The sequence below is a fragment of the Triticum urartu genome, chromosome 3A (genome assembly GCF_056163025.1).
Source record: "Triticum urartu cultivar PI428250 chromosome 3A, HENAU_Tu73, whole genome shotgun sequence".
Taxonomy (NCBI): Eukaryota; Viridiplantae; Streptophyta; class Magnoliopsida; order Poales; family Poaceae; genus Triticum; species Triticum urartu.
The window spans coordinates 686,896,245-686,905,909 of NC_141875.1; the positions used below are offsets into that span (position 1 = coordinate 686,896,245).

General features: G+C 47.8%; 1 protein-coding gene across 1 annotated transcript; it reads left to right on the forward strand.

The window, feature by feature from the left end:
* The first annotated feature begins 6,133 nt into the window (after positions 1 to 6,133).
* On the forward strand, positions 6,134 to 9,015 carry LOC125549238 (sugar transport protein MST3-like). Its single transcript, XM_048712698.2, has 2 exons — positions 6,134 to 6,965; positions 7,778 to 9,015. The coding sequence occupies exons 1-2, from the start codon at positions 6,510 to 6,512 to the stop codon at positions 8,846 to 8,848; spliced, it is 1,527 nt and encodes a 508-aa protein (XP_048568655.1). The 5' UTR covers positions 6,134 to 6,509; the 3' UTR covers positions 8,849 to 9,015.
* Positions 9,016 to 9,665: the final 650 nt, after the last annotated feature.

Consider the following 9,665-nt stretch of genomic DNA (forward strand, 5'->3'; position numbering starts at 1 on the left):
TTCACAGAAAGAAAGCGTATTGTGACGGTGAACCCACGAAGTCAGTTCATACTTTATTATTAGGTACTGAAGAAACCAATAAAAACAGTACCCTACAAGCAATAAACGCTGACCACATTAGCCAATCTCTTGGAAAAAGAGATGTGCAGGACAGCCTTCTAGGGTGCAGACTGAATCTCAGATCCTTCAGACACTGAACAATGGAGAAAGTCAGCATAGTTGAACTTTTCATGGGAGGCACTCCTGATTTCATTTGTTGGCACTCCTGATGATGTATGCCCTCCCGATTTCACAATACAACACTCAGTTTTGCACACCTGACTTCATTTTACGAAGACATAGCAGCCAATGAAACATCAAATAATGAATGGAAGTATCAGTTCATCAAAGCCCTAATTACTCAGTGGCTACACAAACACACACGTACAATGTTGCAGCTTTCCTGGCATGGGAGCTCCGCCAGACCGGTCATAATGTTGTGATACCTGCTGCCGCACAATAACCACCGCCTGTGGTGCATACGGCCCGCCAGCACTCCTTCACACACTGGCTGGCCTCACTATATCGTTTACAAATGCATCTTCTCTGTTTTTTTTTAATGCAGAGACAATGAATTTGAAGCACCTAACATTGACGTTTCATGCGAGGTTAGTTCCAACACAACACATAGACATATTTTCCAGACTTTTCCATGTTAGCACAATTCATAATATCATAGCACATAATTTTTCTCAACTTTTCCCTCCATAGTCCATAGTCATAAGCACTTCAACACTCGTTTTATGAAATAAACAAAAATAAAACTTACTCCCGCTACTCTTTCATTTTTCCATGTACTAATGGTGAATTATAATAATAAACCTTATTTCTGTCTTTAGCTCCTATATAGCTTCAAATCATTTCTTATATGATGTGGTAATCAATGGCTTTCCCTGGTACAGGCCTGTAGAACTGTAGATGATCTATTCTGGACAAAAGGGTCGAGGAATGGTGCGAAGGAAGCTTCTTCTCTGTTGGAAACTTAGGAAGGATATCGGAGCTAGAATCATGTTTTACTGTTTCTTTTGATGTGAAGTTCGGTTTTTGAAATTGCGTTCTTAAGTTCGTTTGTGGTAATATTTGAAATGCAAGACTGACTTGTGATTGTTCTGTAAATGAGTGTCAGTTTGAATTAGTTAGACAGGTGCTCTCTTGGAGCCAGCTACACACGTGATCGGCACCTTTCTTTCACGTACTTCATGTCTTTGGTCTCGTGGAAACAATTAGCAAGTTATTTGCACGTTGTATGTTCAAATTAACCTCTTGTAATCCCTGCACAACCGAACAACTATAAGGGAAACCTAAAAGGGATTGGCTGACTACGGTTTGACTGCATGTTGTCCTGGCAGCGGCGGCGGCTAAGTCTTAGATGCCGGGCCGATGCCCCTGTGATGTGAGGGTGGATGGATTGGCTCTCCTGTGAGCGGCCCTTCAACAGGTGTTGGTTGTGTGCTTCGGCCATGTGGTTGACAGAGGCGTTCGATGGCGAGTGGTCCCGGCGAACACGTCGCCAGGAGTGGCGTCCTGATACTGATCCGGACCTAGAGTCTGTGCTCCACTGGGTGGGGTGCCCATCATGGTGGTCCTGTTCCCACAATGTTGTGAGTAGGGGAAGTTCGCCGAAAGCTCTGCACCTCTGCGACAGTGGCGGCGATGCCTGCGGGTATCAGCACCCTCTTGGGGTGTCGCCTTGATTCTCTCTCTGCCCTCCGATCGACACTCAGGTGAAAACCTTTTGTACGCTTCGGCTGACACAGTGATCATGTTGCTTCACGCCATGTCCTCTTGAGGGATTCGTGGATGAGTGTTAAGGACCCTCGGGCGTGAGTGCATGACTGAGTGACTCATGTGCTTTTTCTCGGCGACTTGGACGAGGTATTTAGTTGTGCACGCGTGTGCATTTTTACCATTCTCAGCCAGTTTTATCGTGCCTTTATGTTTGCTCAGCTGTTTAGGATTTCGTTAATATCATGTATCATTTGGCCTTGTAGCTTTACTAATATATCAACGTGAAAGCATGTTTCAATGAACAGGGATTTCAGTAAAAAAAATGACAAACACCTGTAATTTTATTCATACTCATAACTATTACAGTTACATGTAAGATCCAAGAAAATAAGAAGTAAACTTTAGGACTAAGAATTACATTCACATCTCTTGGAAACACCTACTATGTGGTGTCAATCCCTGCTAGACGAAATACTCCTAATACTTCAGTAAAGAAGTTGCAGTTAGACCGAACCAATGATATTGTCACTTTCTCACCCGCACGAAAATTAAAAAAAAAGTTTTGAAAGTCCAATGAGTCACCCATCCAAAAAATGGGAAGCCTTGAGCGATGAACATACTTGGGCCGGGTATGATCAACATGTGTAGATCATGGAATCACAATATCTTAACCATAGTGTCTTTGAAATGTTTCACCTCCAGAAAGAATAAAACCAACAAAAAGAAAACTTCATACACTAATATAAACTCTTAAGAGCAAATTATCGAATCTGCGAGCACACCAAACTCTCTAGCTTCGTGGCACCACCAAAAAAAATGAGAGTAATTTACTCTCACAAACCTACGATCACCACTAGATGTTGGCGAAGAACATAGAACACTTGAAGATCCAAGGGCCCCCACCTCACAGGGCCAATACGGCAGCCAGAGGAGAGGGGACCAAAATGTTTCTCTGGCAATTGCAGCTAGAGTAGTTTCGATGTAGTGTAGGTCAATGTAAAAAGAAGTAAATGTTGTAATGATAGATTAATTGGACAGGGGATCCACTCAATCCCTACAGGGCTTAGGACATTTCAAACCTATAAAAATGGTGGAGTAAAACCGTAGTGGAGTATTTTTACTCCACTAAGTTTTGGCCCAACCTAACCGATACCTTATATATAACGGAGTATTTTTTTCATTCGCGTTTCGCTGTCGGAACACATGCTTTGCCTCTTTATTTCGTTCAGTGACATTTTGATACATTGGAGTACATAATTCACCTATTCTTCACTACGAGAGTAAGACAAAAAAAACAAGAACCACAATTAAACATTCTAAAAGATATCCAACTTCCATAACAGTTCCCACTAGTTGGATTAATATCTTCTCTATGTCTTTATTGTTGATCTGCGGCTTCTCGAGCTTGCACACTTTTTTCTTCTTCGGTTTTGAACAAGTAGACGTTGTTTCGCAACTAGTCTCATCTCTAGCATCTAGTCTAGCAACGAGTAAATGAGCATTTATCAATTTTTGTGCTATCAAAACTTGCATCCACCCAACACACAAATTACAGCAAACAATGAGCTACCGAAATTGCATCAAATTCGGTGAACAACCGAATGAAAAGAGGCACATACGCTATCTTTTTTGCACTTGAAGAACAACCATCTGGGATGCTCTAGCATGGCAGAAACTCGGTGCACCACCGGTGTTGGAAATATGCCCTAGAGGCAATAATAAATTAGTTATTATTATATTTCCTTGTTCATGATAATCGTTTATTATCCATGCTAGAATTGTATTGATAGGAAACTCAGATACATGTGTGGATACATAGACAACACCATGTCCCTAGTAAGCCTCTAGTTGACTAGCTCGTTGATCAATAGATGGTTACGGTTTCCTGACCATGGACATTGGATGTCATTGATAACGGGATCACATCATTAGGAGAATGATGTGATGGAGAAGACCCAATCCTAAGCCTAGCACAAGATCATGTAGTTCGTATGCTAAAGCTTTTCTAATGTCAAGTATCATTTCCTTAGACCATGAGATTGTGCAACTCCCGGATACCGTAGGAGTGCTTTGGGTGTGCCAAACGTCACAACGTAACTGGGTGGCTATAAAGGTACACTACAGGTATCTCCGAAAGTGTCTGTTGGGTTGGCACGAATCGAGACTGGGATTTGTCACTCCGTGTAAACGGAGAGGTATCTCTGGGCCCACTCGGTAGGACATCATCATAATGTGCACAATGTGATCAAGGAGTTGATCATGGGATGATGTGTTACGGAACGAGTAAAGAGACTTGCCGGTAACGAGATTGAACAAGGTATCGGGATACTGACGATCGAATCTCGGGCAAGTATCGTACCGCTAGACAAAGGGAATTGTATACGGGATTGATTAAGTCCTTGACATCGTGGTTCATCCGATGAGATCATCGTGGAACATGTGGGAGCCAACATGGGTATCCAGATCCCGCTGTTGGTTATTGACCGGAGAGTCATCTCGGTCATGTCTGCATGTCTCCCGAACCCGTAGGGTCTACACACTTAAGGTTCGGTGATGCTAGGGTTATAGAGATATTAGTATGCGGTAACCCGAAAGTTGTTCGGAATCCCGGATGAGATCCCGGACGTCACGAGGAGTTCCGGAATGGTCCGGAGGTAAAGAATTATATATATTAAGTGCTATTTCGGCCATCGGGACAAGTTTCGGAGTCACCGGTATTGTACCGGGACCACCGGAAGGGTCCCGGGGGTCCACCGGGTGGGGCCACCTGCCCCGGAGGGCCACATGGGCTGTAGGGGGTGCTCCTTGGCCTACATGGGCCAAGGGCACCAGCCCCAAGAGGCCCATGCGCCAAGAATCAAGGGAAAGGGAGAGTCCTAAAAGGGGAAGGCACCTCCGAGGTGCCTTGGGGAGGATGGACTTCTCCCCCCTTGGCCGCACCCTTCCTTGGAGGAAGGGGCAAGGCTGCGCCCTCCCCCTCTCCCTTGGCCCTATATATAGTGGGGGGGAAGGGAGGACAACCATACCCAAGCCCTGGCGCCTCCCTCTCCCTCCCATGACACATCTCCCTCCTCCCGCAGCGCTTGGCGAAGCCCTGTTGGAATCCCGCTACTTCCACCACCACGCCGTCGTGTTGTTGGATCTCCATCAACCTCTCCTCCCCCTTGCTGGATCAAGAAGGAGGAGACGTCGCTGCTCCGTACGTGTGTTGAACGCGGAGGTGCCGTCCGTTCGGCGCTAGGATCATCGGTGATTTGGATCACGACGAGTACGACTCCATCAACCCCGTTCTCTTGAACGCTTCCGCGCGCGATCTACAAGGGTATGTAGATCCACTCCTCCCTCGTTGCTAGATGACTCCATAGATAGATCTTGGTGACACGTAGGAAAATTTTGAATTTATGCTACGTTACCCAACAACCGGCCGCGGGCAATCGTCGCACTTTATGACCGACAATGGTCAGCCGACGAGCCGCTGGGCCACCGCCGAGCCCGAGCGACGGCCGGGCGCGTCTTTGTCGGCGAACCGCCGACGGGAGAGATCTGAGCGACTGGAGGCGGAATCAACACCAGCATGCAACACAGAGGCTTTGCCGGGGCTATGCGGTCCGATACCCGGCCAATCCATGGCAAGGCCTAGTCGTTGGCGACCGGGTGCGCCAAATTCGGCAGTGAACGCGGAAGCCGTAGATCTACTGGTTGTGCACCGGCGACCGGACGAGAGGGGCACAAATCCGGATGCTCAAGGACCGCGACGGAGCATCCGCGGCGGCGGCCGGTGGCCGGTTGGGCGTGGGAGGGGTGGCGCCGGCGTAGATGCGGCACGGAAGTGGAGCGGGGGAGACAGCAGAGGAGAGAGGATTCTTTTTTACTCGGCCGCCAAGTGGTGGAGTAAATATAGAGAGACGGAGCACGGCTGGGGATAATTAATCATCCACTAACGCCGATTGGGGATCGGCTAGGTGCCGCTTAGAGAAGTAAAGCCGAATTTTTACTTCTCTAAACAGTTATTGGGAATTGGTTAGAAATGCCGTTAGTTCACTGTTGGGAATTAATCCCCAAAACCGAACTCGGCCAAAGCCAGGTGGGAGTACGGTTAACATTTGAGAGAGCATAGGCTTTCCTACACCACCTTATCTATCCATTCATTTCTGCAACGCGATTTGTGCAAACACTTTTGTCTTTTTTTGTTTCTTCTAAATAAAACAACGTATGAAATTCAAACTTTGGAGAACAACAAAACATTCTAACTAGAATGTGGGAAAAATACTTTGAGATTTTTTTTTGAACCGTATATACAAAAAAATAGTATTTTTTACTCAAAAAAAATCTCATTTTGTATATTTATGTCGGACCAAAAAATCTGAAAGTTTTTTCCCACATTGCAGTAAGAATGTTTTGTTGTCCTGCGAAGTTTAAAGTTCATATGTTGTTTCGTTTTGAAGAAAAAAAGAGAAAATTGCATGTAGTAAGTTAGTTGTGTAGCATGGATCTCAAAGCAACATTGGACGGTAAAGATAAGAGGTGTCCAGAAACCTGAGCTTTATAAATCCACATTCGTGGGAGTACCTAGCCCAGCCCATTCAAGAGGAGCACAATTTTATAGGCTCCGTCCTTGATATAAGCAGATTGAGCTGCGCTCCCTCTCCTCGGTGGCATGCTGGCATCATATATTCCAACCTTAATAGTGAGCTAGTAGCAAAGTATTCGCCCAATCCTACCATCCCTAGCTTCGATCAACCATGGCCGGCGGCGTCATGATGAACACGGCTGGTGGAAAGCCATACCCTGGCAAGCTCACTCTATACGTCGTCTTCACATGCGTCGTCGCCTCCACCGGCGGCCTCATCTTTGGCTATGACATCGGCATCTCAGGCGGCGTCACGTCCATGGACCCGTTCCTCTTGAAGTTCTTCCCAGAGGTGTACTGGAAGAAGCAGGAGGCGAGCAAGAGCAACCAGTACTGCCGGTACGACAACCAGCTGCTACAGGCCTTCACCTCCTCCCTCTACCTCGCCGCCCTCATCGCCTCGTTCTTTGCATCCACCGTCACCCGCGTCCTAGGCCGCAGGTGGTCCATGTTTGCCGGCGGCTTCGCCTTTCTCGTGGGAGCGGCCCTGAACGGCGCCGCGCAGAACATTGCCATGCTCATCGTTGGACGCACATTGCTCGGAGTCGGCATTGGCTTCGCCAATCAGGTACGAGGTTGTTCACTCCAATGACTTTTTTACATGAGATGAGATGTGTGCGTGTGCAAATATATTTATCTATATCGCCATCAAGGTCACATCACAGTTCCGTATGCAAATATATGTCGCCATGAAGGTCACATCACAGTTCCGTATGCAAATATATGTTGCCCTCAAGGTCACATCAAAATGCCGCCACATGCAAATATATATCGCCCAAGTTGAAGCCAGAAATTTCAAAGAGCTTGACTGCTTTGTTGTTCTGCGTCACTCGTTTGTGTCTTACTACCTCTGTAACTTAATATAGAAGTTTTTTAACACTATGATAGTGTCCAATAACGTCTTATATTTTGATACGCATGGAGTAGTTATTGATTAATTACATTTACAGTTGCATCAACAGGTACGTACACAGAAATGGGAAGAGAATGAGACATATATGGGGCACATTCATTTCTTTGTTTCATTTGTTTAGGATATGCATGGACCAACGGGGAAGATATATGGATTGAAAACCAACTAAACATCAAGTCCCATTGACAATTTTTTAAGTAGTAAAAAATAGTATAAAAGAAAAGCATGAACTGAGGTGGTGCTAGGTGCTGTCTTGTAGTATCTGGTCCATGTCTATCCCACTGCATTACTATGTGCAGAAATAAATCGATAGTTGTGCAAGCAAGTATGAAAGTATATTGATGGTGAGTCAAAATCATCCAATATTATGTGCACGCCACATAATTTCGGGCATATTGTGAGTACACATGATGAATCAAGTGTGTAAAAGTACAATTGAATGATTACTTTGATACGCATGCATGCAGTCTGTGCCGTTGTACATGTCGGAGATGGCACCAGCGCGTCTTCGTGGCATGCTCGGCACTGGTTTCAACCTCATGATCACCACCGGCATCCTGACAGCAGAGCTCATCAACTACGGTACCAACAAGATCAAAGGCGGCCATGGTTGGCGCTTCAGCCTAGGGCTCGCGGCTGTGCCAGCGGCGGTCATCACGCTCGGCTCACTCTTCCTCCCTGACACCCCCAACTCATTGATGGAGCGAGGCCACCCAGAGGCGTCCCGTCGGATGCTACGCCGTATTCGCGGCACCGACGACATCGGTGATGAGTACGCGGACCTGGTGGCAGCAAGGGAGGTGTCAAAGCTAGTGCAACATCCATGGCGCAACATTGTGTTGCGCAAGTACCGTGCGCAGCTCACCATGGCCGTGCTCATCCCCTTCTTCCAGCAGCTCTCTGGCATCAACGTCATCAACTTCTACGCACCCGTGCTTTTTGAGACGCTCGGTTTTAAAGGGGACGCGTCGCTCGTGTCGTCAGTTATGACAGGCGGCGTCCTCGTGCTTGGCTCGCTGGTGACAATGCTCATCGTCGACAGGCTGGGGCGGCGGAAGTTGTTCCTGCAGGGTGGCGCGCAGATGCTAGTGTCTCAGCTCGCGGTGGGGACGCTGATCGCGGCAAGGTTCGGGACAAGCGGCGTTGGAGAGATGCCCAAAGGCTACGCGGCGGCGGTGGTGCTCTTCATCTGCTTGTACGTGGCGGGCTTCGTGTGGTCGTGGGGTGCGCTGGGGTGGCTGGTGCCGAGCGAGATCTTCCCGCTGGAGATCCGGTCGGCGGCGCAGAGCATCAACGTATCGGTGAACATGCTCTTCACCTTCGTCATCGCGCAAGCCTTCCTCACGATGCTCTGCCACATGAAATTCGGGCTCTTCTACTTCTTCGCCGGATGGGGGGTGGTCATGACCGTCTTCGTGGCGCTCTTCCTGCCGGAGACCAAGAACGTCCCCATCGAGGAGATGGTGCTCGTCTGGAAGGGACACTGGTTCTGGAGTAGGTTTGTCGGAGATGACGACATCCACGTTCAAGAGCCTTGAATGGAGATGAATAATGGAATATCATGAAAACCTCATTGTAGATGACAACATCCACGTTCAATATTTCCCTCAAAAACCTCTTCCTATTACCTTTAAGTACGTTTAGGGGTCTGTCCAATAAAGTTATTGGATTTGAATGGTGTGCAGCTGTAAATTCGATCTTATAATTCCTGTTACTCTTTACACTAATGCATACATTTTTACCATAAAAAAATATTTTTATCTTCAACACATACTCCCTTCTTCCCAAAATCTTAGGCGCCTAACCTTTCTCAAAACTTCTAAACATCTAAGGCGTGTTAGCACTGAGCCCCTGATATTCTCTCTTGGATGGTCAGACTAAACTAACCATTGCTAATGGTGGATTAGCCAACCATGTTTGTAAAGGATATCATGGAAGAAGAACGCATCATAACCAATCGATCGGCTCGACCCCTCCGCGAAAAAAGGCTCTTCCCACGTCACCCAGCCCAAGGCGACTCGGGCGCGGCCAGCAATCCACACACCAGCGCCGCTCTTTCCCCTCCTCACGCCGCGCCGCCACTGGGTGAAGCCCCCGCGGCCGACAGCGGTGGCCAGGCTCTCTCCCACGGCGGCTTCCTTCCTGTAGGGCAGCAGGTTGGGAGGTGCAACGGTGCGCACTGGGCCTTAGGATCCCGGCGACCAGTGGCAGACCTCACGTCCTCACATGGGTGTGGCAGCGGCTACCGGCGTCGTGGCCATTTGGGGCTGCATCGGGGGAGGATGTCAAGCGTGACACTGCCCAGATCCGGCCATCGGGATCCAGGCGAGCCCCGAGGTGGTTGGCCCTACTATT